This window comes from Neoarius graeffei, chromosome 4 (genome assembly GCF_027579695.1).
Source record: "Neoarius graeffei isolate fNeoGra1 chromosome 4, fNeoGra1.pri, whole genome shotgun sequence".
Taxonomy (NCBI): Eukaryota; Metazoa; Chordata; class Actinopteri; order Siluriformes; family Ariidae; genus Neoarius; species Neoarius graeffei.
Genome location: NC_083572.1, coordinates 67,318,886 through 67,339,248, shown reverse-complemented (window position 1 = coordinate 67,339,248; position 20,363 = coordinate 67,318,886). Strand labels below are relative to the sequence as shown.

Here is a 20,363-nt window from a genome sequence, read left to right as displayed (position 1 = left end):
TTGACCTTGGGAGCCCATAGCAACTATTTAAGTAAGATGTGAGGGAAGAGTGTGTGTGTGTGTGTGTGTGTGTGTGTGTGTGTGTGTGTGTGTGTGTGAGAGAGAGAGAGCACAGTTCTTAAGAAGATGCTTCAAACTGTTGTGGAGAAAACGCAACACTGTCCAAACCGATCCACGTGTTCCATGCATCTTTGACTGATTCCTTTCTATCATTTCTCTTTTCCAGGAAGTTGCTCCAGAGGACAAAGCTCTATCTCTGGCCTAAAGGGAGCTATTGAAAAACCTCCCGTCAAGGAGAATTGAATGAATATTTATGAACCATGAACAACGGAGTAAAAGACAGCACCTTCGAGTAAAGCCAAATGTCTATTTCACTTTATTGCACCTACCTTGATATATTGATACAGCAATGAGCTTTAAAATGCTTTTACACCCTTGAAAGGTGCCTCCAATGCTCACCATCTTAACCAAGTAAACAAAACACAAAGAGGTAGACAAGATCTGGGCTGCTGCAATGTCTCCACCCTTATTAAGTGGAAGCAGATGGACCAGTTGTTATGGCTTATGCTTACTGCTTGTTCTTCTTAGTCTCTTTCTGACCATATTGGCAGCAAAACCCAAAGGCCCAGGCCATACACATCTAAACTCCATTCGTATCGATGGAGACATCTCTCTGGGAGGACTCTTTCCAGTACATGCAAGAGGCCATGGTGGAAAGCCCTGTGGAGAACTGAAAAAGGAGAAGGGAATTCATCGTCTGGAGGCAATGCTTTTTGCTCTGGACCGCATCAACAATGACCACGACTTGCTTCCCAACATCACTTTGGGGGCCCGTATTCTGGACACTTGTTCCAGAGATACACATGCTCTAGAGCAGTCACTAACTTTTGTCCAGGCACTTATAGAGAAGGATGGGATGGATGTGAAGTGTGCTGATGGTGGATCTCCCATCATTACAAAGCCAGAGAGAGTTGTGGGTGTCATCGGTGCTTCTTCTAGTTCCGTGTCCATCATGGTAGCTAATATCCTGCGTTTGTTTAAGGTAAGTACCACTGTGCCCGCTATGCTGCATGCATGTGTGATCATGCACTTCTGATGATGTTCTCATGCAGAGAAAAAAACAATATGTGCAGAACACTGACATGAAAATGTAAAAAAGCTATTTGACCATTTTCACACTTTCATGTTACGAATATGGAAATATAACTAATAGTGTTTTAAAACGTCAGTTCTGTTCTATGGCTGTATCTCTGGACACACATAGCAAACCAACTGATAGAGACTGCGAAAAAAAATTAAATACTTAAAAATACATTTTCAGGATTATTTCGATACACAGAAAAGAGAACAGAACAACTTCATACTGTCATGGCCATTTTAGCAACTAGCTTATAGCCTTATAGCTTTTCAGCTGCAGAATGAACATAATTCAGCAGAACTACACACATTAGCACACTCAGCTAAGCCGAACAGCAGCTATGATAAAAAAATACCTTCCGATTTCATTTCATTTCACTGCACACTCTTTTAAATGGTACCATCATACAACAATGTGCAGAGTAGAAACTGATAAAAGCTTGTAGTGCATTAAGGGAATATACATAATCCTTTGATCAGTGAGACACCTGAGAAGTCTATGAATTCTATGTGAACTTTAAATATGACACTTTACTGAGAGCCAAGAATTGTAGTACTGTATTTAGGGCAGAGTGACAGTATTGGTTCACACACTTAGTCTCCCTTCATAGTGATTCATGTTTTCACACCTCTTTTTTTAGCTAAGAAACCTGCAGCTGAATTTTAAAAGGTAAAAATGACTCCCTGGTGGCACAACAGGTAGCTTAAATTGCTATCTTTGTGGAGTGTCTCAGCATGTTCTTCTCATGTCCTTGCGATGTTCCTTCATGTTCTCTGGTTTCCTTCCACTTCCCAACAGCATGCCGAGTAGATGGACTAGCTATGCTAAATGGCCCCTGGGTGTGAAAGTGTGTGAATAGTGCCCTATGATGGACTGGCATCCCATCCAGAGTGTATTCTTACCTTGTGCCCAGTATTACCAGGATAGGTTCTGGATGCCCTCTGACCCAGACTGGAATAAAGCAGTTACTAAAGATGAATGAACAAATGAATGAAAAATGTGTCATTATTGATTAATGGCACTTTATGTTCATTATCCATACGATCTGGTTTATATTTGTGAAACATTCTGATATATTGAATTGGTGAATGAGAAAGTAATTTTTCTATTTTCAAACATCCAATATAGTGCATATGTATTTTGGAATGCCAGGTAATATATCAGTATGATGAATGTTAAATAGCAAATTTTTTTTAATCAGTGCTTGAGCAGAGAGGATATGAATATGTAAATTGTTAAATGACAACTTGAATGTGTAAATAATGATTTTGCCCACCTTCATGCAGTGTAAATAGAACAGTAATATAAACATATTTACAAAAGGATTTCGGTTATAAAATTCAGTGTCATAAATAGATGATAGCTCTCTTGTTTTTTTATTAGCATTATAATGTCAGTATTCATCAACTCACCTTTCTACATTTCAAGAGGATATTGCTACTCAAAGTGTATTTTACTGTATCATTTAGAGGGTATTTGATTATTAAACTTGGTTTCAAATATTCGGACATGCTGAATTATTTTTCTGGTAATAGGATTGAATTGGGGCAAACATTCTGCTGCAGTTTGCACTTCCATGCTATTAGCAGTCTAACTGCCAGAGCTTATAACATCAGGAATAATCTCATACTAACCTAGAATAGCAAATATTTTCTCTGCCTTAACCAGATAAGCCTTTACTGGACTTTAAAAAAAAAAAGTGGATTTGGGTTTGCTTGCGGTATGATGAAATACATCTGCAGACTCTGTGGGCAGTCACACCCCCCCCCGGACATTGATTAAGCTTAGGCCTACAATTAAAAGACCTTCCAATGGGTAATGCCCACTGATATTGTAATTTTCCACCCCGACACTTAATCCTCTCAGTGAAAAAAAAAAGCTTCTATGATTCATATTCAGTTCATTCCTGATGCTAGAGCTAAAACAAGTCATTACTTTCACTCCTGTATGCTACATGAATTTTGAATTATTTTGAAAGATCAAAAGGCACCTCTCAAATTTGTCATGGATTCTATGCAGTATCACAATTTTCTTTTTTTTTTTGCATTCAGGATCAATTTTGCACCTGCTGTGTATGAATAATGTACGAATCTGCACTTAGCTATGATTGTCATCCACTGCTGGTCTGTAGCCTTTGTGATTGATCCTTTTCCTTGTTGTAAGCTGGGTGGCCCAAAGACAGCTGCGTGTTTAATGGATGTTTACCAAAAAAAAAAAAATTATGCAGTGACATTCATCAGTGCTAGAGCTGTGATTAAAGACATACGGCAGGAGGTGTGCGCGTGTGTGGCACAATTGTGGCAGTGATGATAGGCCTTCGGCACAAGTGCTGTTATAGCACATTAAAAGCATACAGCTAAAATGCTACCATTACTAATGGAGAGGCGGTATGGTCTGGATCAGTGCTTACTGTGGCTGGATCACAAACAGGGTGGACAGAATTTTTCTACATATATTCACCTCTGTACAATAACAATCATCTCTGAGATCGCCACTGATTAAACTCTTTGGTCTCTAACCTTCCACACATTCTACTGTATCATCAAGTACACTTTACACCTTTATCCATGCTCTTCAGCTCTTCACAATCAGCCTTGATATTTTCTCCACTTGAACAAAAGAGGTGTCTCACCCCTTTTGTCAACATTACTTATTTGTATGCTTTCAATGAACATGCAATTCTCCTTGTATTCAGCTCTAAATGCCGCTTGTTCTTGTTCATCAGTTACATTCATTTACTCATGGACAGCTCCCTCTTCCCATTCTTATTCTTAAACTGTTTTCTGTCTGTTAAAAAAAATTGCCTTAGTGCTGAATGGCAAGTTGATGCTCACTTAGAGTTTATGTAACATTTCCACAGTCCTTAAGTTCCAAGATTTTCCTTCACTAGGCATCAAAGGATTTATGTCTGAAAGAGGCTGGTGCTAAACTGTGCACTTTTGTAAGGTGCAAAAATTCTTGCCAGGCTGGATTGCACTTTTCCAAGATGCTTTATTATGGCTTAAACAGTAAATCTTTAGATGAGCTGGTGTCTCTCCTCATTTATTTAAGAGGTGGACAAAGGCGTTTACTCGAAGCAGACAGATGAGTTCACAGGGAAGCAAAGTGCATCTCATTATAAAACACTTCCCACTGAGTTATAAGCTCTTTACCCTACTACATATAGTCTTCATTTGTTTAGTGTATGGTTTTGTCAAATATGGAGTCAAGAGCACCGAAGAGAATGACCAGAGATACAGTAACACCTTGCAAAGATACAGTCACACAAGCAAACGTAGACACCCGCATTTTTATTTACACTGGTTGATGTGTTTAAAGGAAATCTGTCTCTACAGTTTTGGAATGTAATAAGTGTCCTACACTTTGCCTGATTAATATTTTAAATAAACATTGCATAACAGTTGGGGGCTACAGCTGCAGCTCCGTGTTTCCTTGCTGAACTCATCACAAAATACACATTTAAAGGTCAAAATGCAATCAAGGTGTTATGCTGAGACAGACTTTGGCAGCTGCAGGCCAGTGATTATGGTTCTATACTACTCGTCTGAAGGTTGTCAGTTGCCAGTTCACATTGCATGACTGCCAGACAACCATTGTTGGGCCTTTGGACAATCTCCTTAAACTTCAGCTGTTTAGCTCATATTTTAGTTAAAGCGCCGGTCAAATCAATATATTTAAGTGAATAACATTGATTATCTCATTACAATAGCACCTGTTAAAGGGTGGGATATATTAGGCAGCAAGTGAACAGTCAGTTCTCAAAGTTAATGTGTTGAAAGCAGGAAAAATAAGCAAGTGTAAGGCTCTGAGCAACTTTGACAAAGGCCAAATTGTGATAGCTAGACGACTGGGTGAGAGCATCTCTAAAACAGCAGATCTTGTGAGGGGTTCCTAGTATGCAGTGGTTAGTACCAAAAGTGGTCCAAGGAAGGGCAACCAGTGAACCAGTGACGGTCATGGGCACCCCTTATTGATGGAGAACAAAGGCTAGCCCATCTGGTCCGATTCCACAGAAGAGCTACTGTGACACAAATTGCTGAAAAGAATAATGCTGGCTATGATAGAAAGGGGTGGCACGGTGGTGTAGTGGTTAGCACTGTCGCCTCACAGCAAGAAGGTCCTGGGTTTGAGCCCAGTGGCCAACGGGGGCCTTTCTGTGTGGAGTTTGCATGTTCTCCTCGTGTCTGCGTAGGGCTCCTCTGGGTGCTCTGGTTTCCCTCACAGTCCAAAGACATGCAGGTTAGGCTAATTGGTGGCTCTAAATTGATTGTAGGTGTGAGTGTGAATGGTTGCTTGTCTCTATGTGTCAGCCCTGTGATGATCTGGTGACATGTCCAGGGTGTACCCTACCTCTCGCCCATAGTCAGCTGGGATAGGATCCAGCTTGCCTATGACCCTGTACAAGATAAATGGCTACAGATAATGGATGGATGGATACACACAGGGTGTTTCAAAAAATTTGATATTATTTGAGATGTAAATATCCCAGAAACTACATAGTCTAAGCAAATGAAACTGAACAGGCTTAATGTTGAGCAATATAAGATTTATTCCTCAAAATTGTAATGAGAAATTCAAAGATATGTGGAATCCATGAATGTTTTCACAAATTTTCAATATGCGTGCCGCCTGAGATACGGCACACGTCAAGTCAGTAGTCCAGCTCCTGCCAAATACACTAAAGCATGCTTTGGTAACAGTCTTTTCTGGTAACAGTGCATTTTTAGAGAATTCTCTCATAAATGCACGCTGCACAGTCTTGTTTGTGCTCGAGCGTACTCTAACACACAAAACGCCTTTTCTTTTCCAGTGAGTGGCATTTCTATACCTAAAAATATAAAAACAAAAAACATTAAACATAAAATTTTGACCTGTTTCCACACATGCTGTTAAAATTTGACAGTTGAATGAGAATTGGCAAAGTTATTAGATTGTGAAATGATATCAAATTTTTTGAAACACCCTGTGTATACAGTGGTGCTTGAAAGTTTGTGAACCCTTTTGAATTTTCTATATTTCTGTATAAATATGACCTAAAACATCATCAGATTTTCACACAAGTCCTAAAAGTAGATAAAAATAACCCAGTTAAACACATGAGACAAAAATAATGTATTTGGTCATTTATTGAGGAAAATTATCCAATATTACATATCTGTGGGTGTCAGAAGTATGTGAACCTACTGTGTGTGTGTAATATATATATATATATATATATATATATATATATATATATATATATATATATATATATAAAATTGCATGTCAAACCATTAGAATATCATGAAAAACCTCTTTTTTCATTATTTAATTAAAAAAGATAAACTTTCATATATTCTGTATTCATTACGTCAGGTGAAATTTCAATCCTTTTTTTGTTTTAATTTTGATGATTATGGCTTATAGCTCATGAAAATCAGAAATCTAGCATCTCAAATTATTAGCATATTTCCTAAGATCAATCAAAAAGGATTTACAATACAGAATGTCCAACTTCTGAAAAGTATGTTCATTTATACATTCAATACTTGATTGGGGCTCCTTTACCATGTATTACTGCATCCATGCTGCATGGCATGGAGGCGATCAACCTGAGGCACTGCTGAGGTGTTATTGAAGCCCAGGTTGCTTTGATGGCAGCCTTCAGCTTGTCTGTATTTTTGGGTCGGGTGTTTCTCATCTTCCTCTTGACAATACCCCATAGATTCTCTCTGGGGTTCAGGTCAGGCGAGTTGGCTGGCCAATCAAGCACAGTAATATCATGGTCAGCAAACCATGGTAGTAGTTTTGGCACTGTGGGCAGGTGCTAAATCCTGCTGGAAAAGGAAATTGTCATCTCCATAAAGCTTGTCAGCAGACGGAAGCATGAAGTGCTCTAAAATCTCCTGGTAGATGGCTGCATCGACTTTGGACTTGATAAAACATAGTGGACCAACAACAGCAGATGACATGTTACCCCAAATCATCACACACTGCGGAAACTTCACAGTGGACTTCAAACACCAGTACTTCCTGACAGTTTGAACACACCATGTTTATGCCTTTTTTAAAAATTTGTTTGTTTAATAAAGCGCATTAGAAATGTGATGAATTACAGCAACTTCAACTTGATGTAATATGGTTTTGCATGTACACACACAAATATACGTGCAAGTAATAGTATTAATAGTAATAAAGATGTTCCTGTGTGTGTCTTGTTGAAGATGACATCACTGTAGTTTCATACAGCATTGCTATGATGACCAGCTGTAGCAGAAAACAAACTGCTGATACCAAAAGCGAGTAGAGTCGAGGTGAGTCGAGCTGGTACCATTCAGTGGAAAAGGGCCATTGGTTTCTTCAGTCCCTAAACATCTTTTAAGTGTTGTGAGAAGGAATAACAATATTATAAAGTGGTAAATGCTTTACTGTTCAATTTTTTTCAAATGTGTTGCAAGAATCAAAACTGAAATAAGTATTTATTTTGAAAAAACAATAAATTTCATGAGGTATAACATAAAGTAAAATGCTCTTCTATTGTTTTGAGTGCAATACAGGTCCAAGATTATTTACAAATCACTGTTTTTAGTTTTAATTTCAATTTCAACCTACTATCCCAATTTTTTCTGATTTGGGGGTGTAAATTTAGAAATCGCTGCTTTCTTTTTTTAATTTGCATTTTCCACACTGTCCCAACTTTTCTGGTTTGGGTTTGTAGATTTCTTTGGTAGATTTCTTGTTCTTTCAATTGCAAATGAGTTAGATCCATTGTGTAAATGTTTTTAAAATTACACCAAAACCTTCAGTCTCCTTTTAAATGTTACTGCATTTAAATCATTTGAAACTCCCAGTAATTGGGACTTTACAAAGATGGCCACATTTGCATATGCAGTAATGTGGCTCTCTGCCCAGTCAGTAAATACGAAAGTAACAAAAACATACTTCATCTCACAGGATCAGTTAATTGCAGTATAAAAGAGTGGTTTGAAGATTCTGCATGCTGTCAGCAATAATTACAAGTCCTGCAAGTGAGATATACAATTTGTGAATGACGGCAATTAGGCCATTAATATCCTATGAAAACAACAATTTGACATTTTTTAATTTAAACAACATTGTCAGTATTAGCAGTATAATTCTATGGTTGTACCAGAAAAGAAAAAGAAAAGAATAACATCTGCCAGCAGATTGAGGGAAAATTGCCTTCTTCTTTAAAATATGCCTTGAGTCAAATTGCATGTATTTGCAAGCCAAGGCTGAGAGTGTCCAAGTTTCAGCACATATGGTGTGTACCTTGTCCAACATTTCTTCTGAAATCAAGTCACTGATAGGGAATTGGTCTTGCGTTTTATGCAAAGCCAGTCCTTTTCCACAAGATTTTGGGTTTGGTGGAACAATATGTCATTAGAGTGTTTGATTAAGTTGAGATCAAGGCTCTGTGCTGGCCAGCCAAGATCTTCCCCTCTGTTCTCAACAAACCATTTCAGCAAAGACTTCATGGATGGTATTCAGAATCAACAGATTAAGTTCAAAATTCAGGTCGGTATTTATGTTTCTCTGGATTCAGAATCAGCTTATTAAAGTGCTTAAGGGTTGTTGTTGTTGTTGTTTTCCAGCCCATTCAGATTACACTGGTCAACAATTTTTCAGAAGTTGTCTGCTTCAGAGATGAAATCGGCTATTTGTTACCTTGGTTTACATGATATTTCACCTGTTCTCCTTATGTAACACTAGAAAATCAGCAAAAAGTTGATATAAATAACATGTACTATGAACCAAATGACAATAAACAATTATGTACCCGTATATGTACTGAATAGGTTTAGTCCTGGGCGGCACGGTGGTGTAGTGGTTAGCACTGTCGCCTCACAGCAAGAAGGTCTGGGTTCAAGCCCCGTGGCCAGCGAGGGCCTTTCTGTGCAGAGTTTGCATGTTCTCCCCGTGTCTGCATGGGTTTCCTCTGGGTGCTCCGGTTTCCCCCAAAGACATGCAGGTTAGGTTAACTGGTGACTCTAAATTGACCGTAGGTGTGAATGTGAGTGTGAATGGTTGTCTGTGTCTATGCGTCAGCCCTGTGATGACCTGGCGACTTGTCCAGGGTGTACCCCACCTTTCGCCCGTAGTCAGCTGGGATAGGCTCCAGCTTGCCTGTGACCCTGTAGAACAGGATAAAGCAGCTACAGATAATGAGATGAGATGAGGTTTAGTCCTTATTCAATGTGTACTCAGTGCTTTTTGGTAGCTTGTCTCTTGTATTCACGAAACGGAGCATCTCTTGTCAAGCTTCCATGGATCACCTTTCATGAGGAAAATGGGACAAGATCCTTTTGACAGTCGCAAAACATGAAAACACTAACATCGTCTACCAGAAGATTCCATTATTGTAATCTGAAGCCAAGAAGCTCTGCCTTACTTTTTGGTAGTTCCAAATCCCTGACAAGGTCATTCAGTTCCCATCAGGTGTGGTTCAGAGGAGGAGGATGGGAGAAAATCTGGATCATGTGGCATTGATGATTCAGGACCAAAAGTTTCACACACTTCTTCTTCTTCATCTGACTTAAGTGAGAATGATTATGGTGCATTAAGAACAGGAATGCTTTTTTGGTGTACTGGACATAGCTGATGGAATGTTTGGATACTCTACAGTCCACTTTTTCTTCTTTGACAAACCTTTCCCAACTGGAGCAAATTGTTGATATAATCAATTGGTTCTCTCCAAGTCATTGGCCTTGTAGAAGGCATGGAGTTCCTTTTCCTGTTCAACCACTGGCAAAGAATTTTCACACAGGTGTTACAGCATGTGTCTGTGGCCTAACGCTTGTTCTGATCTCCAATTTTGTAACCAACATATAAAGGTTATATTACCAAGGCTTTCTTGATTACAGCAGTTATATTGTACTTTTGTGATGCAAAAGTCACTTCACCACAAACATAACAGAAGTTATCTGCATTGTTCATATAATTATGAGGCATCCCTGCTCACTTTGTCGAAACAGATAAATCAAAGACTTAATCTCGAGTGCATAGCACTGTATGATATTTTTGAGCTGATATAGGACAATTTGTTCAGCAGAGTGATGTCAGTTGACTTATGATTGCATCATTGGTGACTTCTAGGAATAACATGATATCATTTATGATGCAATACCGGCTTCAGATCGCATCATTCATTGTTTTGCCAAAAAAGTAAGTGCCATCCAAACCCAATCATAGATTTATTCATAGAACCAATCTTGAAAACTAGAGCCAATGAACCATTTTAAGTTTCATTTTCATTCTCAGCGACTCAGAATTAGTAAAGTTTGACTATATGTATTTTGAAAGCATTTTGGCTGTAGACCAGTGTAATCAATAATAATCTTTTCTGAGTCTATTTTTGGCTGTAGACCAGTGTTATTAAAAATGCATGCATGTAGTTTGCGAGTCTAGACTACCTTCTTTAAATTGAATACAATGGAACCTAAAAGCAAGTGACAATTTAAAAGTAAACAAATAATAAAGACTAATACATCAATATGAATAGTACATTCAACTAAACAATTAATAGGCATTTAATGTATTGCCAATATATTTCTGAATCAATAGTCCTAATTGTAATTCTCACATTATAGTTGGCATATGTTTGTCCTGTGAGATAATGGTAGTGCCTTGGTCAGTTGTATCAGTCCTATTGAGAGCAACGTCTGGAGTGGCTCAGCAATCCGATCCTTGTGTGGCAGTCTCTTCCACAGTTATTGCAATTGAAGTTGGAGTGTGGATCGAAGGCCTGAGTGTGCCGTCTCTGTTTCTTGCATTGTCTTCTGTCCTCCAGCTGTTGATTGTGCTTTTCCTTGTCCCTCTTGACACCTACTTGAACAGCATGATGCCAGCCACCACAGTTGTCTGCAAGCAGTTCCCAACCATCTGGGTCGATGCCTGTGAGTTTCCAGTCATGCTTACAGACGTCTTTGAAGTGCAGTGTTGGGCAGTGTCCTCTGGTCTTACACAACATCTTTTGGTATGCGCCTGTCCTTCATTCGGTGCACATGTCCCAGCCATTGCAGATGATGCTGACAGAGGAGAAGGTGCATGCTTAGGGAGGCAGCTTGCTCCAGCATGGTGGTGTTGGTGACTATCACACCATGCGATGTCGAGGATTCGACGTAGGCAGCAAAGGTGAAAGCTTTCCAGGCAGTTCTCCTATCTAGCATAAATTGTCCAGGATTCGCTGCCATACTTTTCACATTAACTAGTGCAAATTAGTTTTCCCATTTCATTATTTGGCACCTTGCGAAATAGTGCTTTTTCAGTGAATTTCCATTGGTCACAGTGGTGGTATAACATGGGGACATGTATCTAAATTTAAGCTGTCAAATACAGACCCAGCGTGAATACAATGTTTATTAAACTGACTGTCCATGGCAGCCTTGTCCTTTATTTCATCTGAGCCAACCAGAGTATACCCAGGAAGACTTGAGGCTACATGTGTGCCCAACAAGGATTTAATTAATTTTGAGGGATTATTGAGGCTTTCAGTAACTGATTTAAGATAAAACTCTGATTTGGCTTTTTTAATCATTAGGGTGCACTTGTTCCTTTGGGTTCTGAACATAATCCAATCTACAAAATATGTCAATTGAAGTGCATTTATCAGATGTATTTGTTATAATTAAATCAATCAAGGTAGATTTATTTTGTACTTTAGAATTTGGCCTTGTTGGTGAATTAAGTTACACAAAGTTTAAAGAGTCCAACAGTTCTTTGAAACAATCTGAGGTCCCTGAAAGCCAATCCCAATTTAGTTCACCCATTAGGATGAAATTCAGAGTCATTTAATTTATGTAAAATATCTTAAATAGATTTGAAACCATCCTTTGAGGCAGACAGGGGTCTATAACAGCCAACCAAAGTAATATGAGAGTCCTTTGATATACCCACTTTAATAGCCAGGACTTTAAACTGTTCATCTTTAGTAATTGACCATTACTATGCTAGTAAGCTTGTATTTAACATACAGACAGCCATGGACAAATTAGTTGGTACCCTTCCATGAAAAAAAGAACCCACAACTATCTCTGAAATAACTTGAAATTGGCAAAAGTTAATGGCGTCCATCATTGTTTATTCCATGTTTAACACAAATCAGACTTTGGTTTTGATGTTTGATTCAAATCAATATTTTACATAACAAAACAAATGAAAATGGCATGGACAAAAATGATGGTACCCTTAACTTATTATTTTGTTGCACAACCTTTCATAGCAATCACTGCTAACAAGTGATCTCTGTATGATTTCTCTGTATGATTTAGATCTCAATGAGATTTCCAACAAGTAGTTTGGCCTACTCTTCCTGAGCAAACTGCTCTAGCTGTCTCAGGTTTGAAGGGTGCCTTCTCCACACTACATTTTTCAGATCTTTCCATGGATGTTCAATAGGATTAAGATCAGGGCTCACAGAGGGCAATTTCAGAATAGTCCACTGTTTTTTTTTTGTCAGCTATTCTTGGGTGCTTTCAGCTGTGTGTTTTGGGGCATTATCCTGTTGGAGGACCCATGACCTGTGACTGAGCTTTCTGACACTGAGCAGTATATTTTGGTCCAAGATGCATTGATTGTCTTGAGACTTCATTGCGCCCTGCATAGATTCAAGGCATCCCGTGCCAGATGCAGCACAGCAGCCCCAAAACATAACCGAGCCCCCTCCATATTTCACAGTAGGTATGTAGTTCTTTTCTTTGAAAGCTTCATTTTTCCATCTGTGAACATAGGCCTGATGTGACTTGCCAAAAAGCTCCAGTTTTGTCTCATCAGTCCAAAGGACATTCTCACAGAAACCTTGCGGTTTGTTAACATGCATTTTAGCAAATTCCAGTCTGGCTATTTTATGTTTTTCTTCAATTGTGGAGTCCTCCTGGTCTTCTTCCAAGGAGCCCATTGTTGTTCTGAAGGTGATGGATGGTGCGATCAGAGAGTGATGTACCTTGACCTTGGAGTTCAGCTTGAATGTCTTTGGATGTTTTCCCTGGCTCTTTGTTGATCATCCACACTATCCTTCTGATGAACCCAGGGTTGCATTTCCTCTTGCAGCCACATCCTGGCAGGTTGGCTACAGTCCCATGGACCTTATACTTTTTAATAATATTTGCAACTGTAGTCACAGGAACATGGAGTTGCTTGGAGAAGGTCTTATAGCCTTTAACTTTAACATGGTTGTTTATATATATATTTTTTTTGTTTCTGAGGTCCTCAGACAACTCTCTCCTTTGCTTTCTCTGGTCCATGTTTAGTGCGGCGCACACAATGATACCAAATGACAGTGGCAAGTTTTCTCCCTTTATATAGGCTAAATGGCTGATAAAAAGATTGAAGATACCTGTGATGCAAATTAAGGTTAAACAATTAGTTTGAAACATGACTATAATGTAATGATTTATAATATTTTTTAGGAGTACCAACAAATCTGTCCAAGTTACTTTAGAATACCTTTGTAAAATAATTTGTCCATGTCTGTAGCAACCCCGCCTAATTTACCTACCTGACCAGGGGTGGGTTTCCCAAAAGCCTCTTAATGCTAAGAGCATCTTAACTAGGAGAGAAAGCATTCATTGTGTTGCTCGCTGTACCATTTAATGATGATCTTTGTGCTGCAATGCTTTTGTGAAACTCAGGCCAGTTCTATAGACTTTGTAACAATCAATAAAAATTAGGTCATTAGTTACCAATTTCTTGAGCCAAGTTTCAGATAGAACCATTATGTCAGCATTTGTTTCATTTCCCCAGATCATATCTATTTTAGGGAGAAGGTTTCAAGCATTTCAATGGATAAACCTAAGGCTGGTTCTACTTTTGAAATATGAAGGAGTAGATAAACATTGCACAGAGGTTGTAGGTCCAGGATTGGACTGAATATTTCCAGACAATCTCAATAAAAGCATAACCATACATCGTTATTTTAGTTTGACAGGAAATGATTTATCCGGACCACCATTGTTTGTAGGCTGCGAGAGAGAGTCATCTAAAATGATAAAATAGTCATTTAACATTTAACCTTCAGTTCTGAAGATACAGGATATATAAAATGATGTCAACAGACCAGGAATCAGTCTAGGATTTCAGATGACTGAAGAATGAAGATAATCAAATCTGCAGATTAGGAAGAAAAAACACAGTTATTCCACCTTAACCAGAGTCCACAGCTATTAGCTCTCCATATGCTAGTGCATCTCAAACAATTAGAAAATCGTTAAAAAAAAGTTCGTAATTTTTTGTAATTTAATTCACTTTCTTTTTTTAAATAAACTTTCATATATTCTATATCCATTGCATATAAGGTCAAATATTTAAAGCCTTTTTTCCTTTAATTTTGATGATTGTGGCTTATAGCTCATAAAAATCAGAAATCTAGTTTTTCAAGTTATTAGACTATTTCCTATGATCAATCAAAAAAGAATTTACAATACAGAAATGTCCCACTTCTGAAAAGTATGTACGTTTATACACTCAGTACTTGGTTGGGGCTCCTTTACCATGAATTACTGCATCAGTGCAGCTTGGCATGCAGGTGATCAGGCTGTGGCACTGCTGAGGTGTTATTGAAGCCCAGGTTGCTTTGATAGCAGCCTTCAGCTCATCTGTATTTTTGGGTCGGGTGTTTCTCATCTTCTTATTGACAGTACCCTATAGATACTCTATGGGGTTCAGGTCAGGCGAGTTGGCTGGCCAATCAAGCACAGTAATATCATGGTCAGCAAACCATTTGCTAGTAGTTTTGGCACTGTGGGCAGGTGCTAAATCCTGCTGGAAAAGGAAATTGGCATCTTCATAAAGCTTGTCAGCAGATGGAAGCATGAAGTGCTCCAAAATCTCCTGTTAGATGGCTGCATTGACTTTGGACTTGATAAAACACAGTGAGCCAACACCAACAGATGACATGGCATCCCAAATTATCACAGACTGCAGAAACTTCACAGTGGACTTCAAACACCTTGGATTCTGTGCCTCTCCACTCTTCCTTCAGACTCTAGGACCTTGATTTCCAAATGAAATGCAAAATTTACTTTTATCTGAAAAGAGGACTTTGGCCCACTGAGCAACAGTCCAGTTCTTTCTCTCCTTCGCCCAGACGCTTCTGACATTGTCTCTGGTTCAGGAGTGACTTGATCTTAAGCCTCACTCACAACCTGCCGTACGTGCTGCTATGGGCGGTTTACGGTAAAAAATTTGGCAAAACCGTGCTTGAGACTTGCATGACACTTGTGTGTGTTCAGCGCTGTAGAAGGTCGCAGACTGCCCGTGGGGACTTTTGGTCCTGCACATGCAAATTCTACGGGTCTTGCGACAAATCAAGAACACATACACTACGTACGGGACCCGTACTCCTTTTGTATACCTGAACCAAGTCAGCAGTGCAATGAGTAGGGGCTTTTTGTGATGACAGTAAGACTCATGAGTGACGCACGGTCATTGTATGAGTTACGTGCCTCAGAAGTACTACACAAGTATTCTACACTTGCTATTTGTGCGGCCCGCAAGACAGAAGTGCATCTCACTTTGTACCCCTATGTGTGGTGTGCATGCAGTGCATGTGACCTGCCCGTGACATGTGGGGCAAGACTCTGGGTATATATATATATATATATATATATATATATGGGAAGAACCAAGGAATCGATCATGTAGCGTGTAGCATTGTAAAAAGGAAGAAGACCACCTCTTTTTCTGTTTTTATTTGAGTATATGTTTAATTTACCATGCAAACGTCAAATAATAAAACATGAGTATAAGGGAATAACGCGTTTTATTGCATTGTAAAAAATCCCAACTAAATAGCCCAAGAATTTCAGCACTGAAACACACTTTGTTGAGCTTCTGTCCTGCTCCTGCTGAGTGGTGGGACGGGGTGTCAGGATGTCCTTGTCCTCATCACTGAGCATGGCACAATGGCCTGACAGCGATGATGGGATTGCAGTGTCCTCACTTCTGGGTATCGTTAGCTGAAACATACATGAAAATCAGCATATATAATATTAATTACATAAGCATATAGATACTGAAATGAATGTTTAAAGCATGTGTATTTACCTGTGAAAATACCTCTGGTGGGGTGCTGTGCCTTCTGCCGGCTTGAAGGCATACTTCTCCCTGTCTGTGCAGGGCTTGCCGGTGCTCATCATCATCAAATTATTCCTCCTCCTCCCCCTCTACTGTTTCAGACTGGGTTACTTCACTTTTGCTCACTTCTTCTTGGGTCACATTTTCTAAACTTTAAACTGAAAATTTTTACATTTTTCCCACAAAATATCCCATGTTCTTCAGTCGAAAGACAGATGCAGAATGCTGCAGACACGCTGGTTTTATACCCACTCGTGGCTTGCATCACACGCAAGTTATGAGTGATTGTCATGTGCTAATCACATGCATCACACATGCTTCACAAGTGTGGCCCGAACTCGTAGCACAGGAAACTGGTAAAATGCAAGTCTCTCACACTCCACACTCACTGAACACACACTGATCACACGTGTCAGACATACGCTTTCCACGGGCTGACAGCATGATTTTTCTCACTCCTCAAGGAAGTCAGGTGTGCAACCTGTACTTGACAAGTACTTTGCCCGTACTCCTCCCCCAAACTTTCCCCCGGGTTCACCGCGACCCTGCGGCACGGCTGCGAGCTACCAAACCATGCGACCCGTATGTGTCCAAAACACTTACGGCGGGTTGTGAGTGAGGCTTTAGGAATGCAACAGTTGTAGGCCCTTTCCTGAAGACATCTGTGTGTGGTGGCTCTTGATGCACTGACACCAGCCTCCCTTCCTTGTGAAGCTCTCCCAAGTTCTTGAATTGACTTCTCTTGACAATCCTCTCAGGGCTGTTGTCATCCCTGTTGCTTTTGCACCTTTTCCAGCCAGCCTTTTCAGCAATGACCTTCTGTGGCTTTCCCTCCTTGTGGAGGGTGTCGATGATTGTCTTCTGGACAACTGTCAAGTCAGCAGTCTTCCCCATGATGGTGGTCGTGTGTGCTGAACTAGACGTAGAGATACTTGGGATTTATACTGTTTTACTCCAACTCAAAATTAAATATTCTCATATTTTGAGATTTTTTTTAATTTTTATTTTTTGTGCTGTCAGCTATAATTATAAAAATTAAAATTGAAAAATGCTTGAAACATTTAGTTTACATGTAATGAGTCTAGAATATATTACATTTTCCCTTTCTTAAATAACTGATGAAAATATGGAACTTTTCCTGATATTCTAATTGTTTGAGATGCACTAGTACACTTAGAAGATCCACAGAATGCTGATCCATCTCCTTTCGATACTATACTCCAGCAGATGGATTCCAGTTAGGCCTAGGCCTCAATTGGTCCATGGCTGGAGTTCTGTGCCAATCCAATAAATCCAACATTTAATAAAGACATATCATCCAGACATCACAAACTGAAGAAAAGATGTTGTTCTTGGAAACTACCACTCATGTAGGTCAAATGACTTAAAAACATAAAAAGCATATTAAAAGATTAAAAACAAAACAAACAAAAAAACCCCTCAGACCTCAGATACAAGACACAATATGAACTGACTTGGCTGCATCTTGGATTGCAAGTCTATCATGTTTTGGCTGTCTACAATTTTTGCCATGAGTCTGCCTGTGTCTCTGTGCATTCATGTGTCAGGCTAAGATTCTTGTTAGCATGTTATCTCAAGAATGAGCAGTTGAATGTTTGTACAATTATTATGACTATCATTTTAACCAGCAGGCAGCACGGTGGTGTAGTGGTTAGCACTGTCGCCTCACATGAGCCTTTCTGTGTGGAGTTTGCATGTTCTCCCCGTGTCTGCATAGGTTTCCTCTGGGTGCTCCGGTTTCCCCCACAGTCCAAAGACATGCAGTTTAGGCTAATTGGTGGCTCTAAATTGACCGTAGGTGTGAATGTGAGTGTGAATGGTTGTTTGTCTCAGTCAGTGCGTTTACATGCACATCCAAATCGAGCTGCTGTCGGTAATCGAGCTAAGGGACCCAGCAGGGGTGCCAGAGAAATCCAATCCTACATGCACACAAGGAAATCAAGCTATTGTGTGAGGCACATTGTGCACCCGAGCCACAGGTGGCGCTACACGCCCCATCGTGTTGGTACACTTCCGGTTGTCGTCATCAAGAAGAGCTATTCAAGAGTATAAACAAAGTTATCCGTTCCGTGCTCACAAGAAGAACGACGACGAGGACAGCAACATCGAGAGATGTTGTTCCTCCTGACCTCTTCTGCTGCTCGCTACTACTACTGTTGTCATGCCGACCGAGGCTGTTGTGTTTCCCGCTTGTGGTCTCGTCACTCATCACTTCCGGAAGGGGCAGTGCTGAAGTAAGTAGCTCGACTACGTAGCTCGATAGGGTTTACATGCACTAAGTAGCTCGGCTACAATCGCATAATCTAGGTCGCGTAGCTCGATTACGAGAAATCCAGTTCTGTTTGATTTCAGCTGAGCTAAGGTGTTTCCATGGCATTTAGAACTTCGATTTCAGTCGAGCTACGGCAAAAATTCGATTTTCTCTATGGGCATGTAAACGCACTGTATGTGTCAGCACTGTGATGATCTGGCGACTTGTCTAGGGTGTACCCCGCCTCTCACCCACAGCCAGCTGGGATAGGATCCCAGCTTGCCCACGACCCTGCACAGGATAAGTGGTTACTGATAATGGATGGATGGATTTTAACCAGCAGATGAAATGATTAGATTTTGGAAATGACCCAAGTAGGTTCAAAGTCACAGTAAGGTCAAATGTCTGAAATAGTTTACAGATTGTATTAAGGGTATTTCTGACATACAAATCAGTAACAAGAAGGACTAGACTTGCTGGTTGCGGAGACACCGCTGTCAATGCTGTTGGTGTTGACAAAACATGAATTTCAGGATGTCATATTGTGGTTACAACAGTATTTCAGGAAGTGGTGGTGGACTTAATACCACTCCTCCTTTGAGCTTATATAGCACAAGAAAAACGAATCTAAGTTCACGGTCAAAATTGTGCTTAACTGAGGCATGCCACTGTTTCCAGCTAACATTAACCAATATGTGCAACACTTGCACAACTGTCTTTTAAGTCTGTATGTTATACAACCCCGATTCCAAAATAGTTGGGACAAAGTACAAATTGTAAATAAAAACGGAATGCAATGATGTGGAAGTTTCAAAATTCCATATTTTATTCAGAAAAGAACATAGATGACATATCAAATGTTTAAACTGAGAAAATGTATCATTTAAAGAGAAAAATTAGGTGATTTTAAATTTCATGACAACAACACATCTCAAAAAAGTTGGGACAAGGCCATGTTTACCACTGTGAGACATCCCCTTTTCTCTTTACAACAGTCTGTAAACGTCTGGGGACTGAGGAGACAAGTTGCTCAAGTTTAGGGATAGGAATGTTAACCCATTCTTGTCTAATGTAGGATTCTAGTTGCTCAACTGTCTTAGGTCTTTTTTGTCGTATCTTCCGTTTTATGATGCGCCAAATGTTTTCTATGGGTGAAAGATCTGGACTGCAGGCTGGCCAGTTCAGTACCCGGACCCTTCTTCTACGCAGCCATGATGCTGTAATTGATGCAGTATGTGGTTTGGCATTGTCATGTTGGAAAATGCAAGGTGTTCCCTGAAAGAGACGTCGTCTGGATGGGAGCATATGTTGCTCTAGAACCTGGATATACCTTTCAGCATTGATGGTGTCTTTCCAGATGTGTAAGCTGCCCATGCCACACACACACTAATGCAACCCCATACCATCAGAGATGCAGGCTTCTGAACTGAGCGCTGATAACAACTTGGGTCATCCTTCTCCTCTTTAGTCCGAATGACACGGCGTCCCTGATTTCCATAAAGAATTTCAAATTTTGATTCGTCTGACCACAGAACAGTTTTCCACTTTGCCACAGTCCATTTTAAATGAGCCTTGGCCCAAAGAAGACGTCTGCGCTTCTGGATCATGTTTAGATACGGCTTCTTCTTTGAACTATAGAGTTTTAGTTGGCAACGGCGGATGGCACGGTGAATTGTGTTCACAGATAATGTTCTCTGGAAATATTCCTGAGCCCATTTTGTGATTTCCAATACAGAAGCATGCCTGTATGTGATGCAGTGCCATCTAAGGGCCCGAAGATCACGGGCACCCAGTACGGTTTTCCAGCCTTGACCCTTACGCACAGAGATTCTTCCAGATTCTCTGAATCTTTTGATGATATTATGCACTGTAGATAATGAT

General features: G+C 39.9%; 1 protein-coding gene across 1 annotated transcript in view; it reads left to right on the top strand.

Moving 5' to 3' along the window:
- Positions 1 to 514: 514 nt before the first annotated feature.
- The window catches only part of LOC132885162 (metabotropic glutamate receptor 4-like), a 320,710-nt gene continuing 300,861 nt past the window's right edge, over positions 515 to 20,363 (top strand). Inside the window, exon 1 of the mRNA XM_060919511.1 lies at positions 515 to 1,042. Within this exon, the coding sequence (XP_060775494.1) occupies positions 515 to 1,042 (528 nt within the window). The remainder of the gene's footprint in view (positions 1,043 to 20,363) is intronic.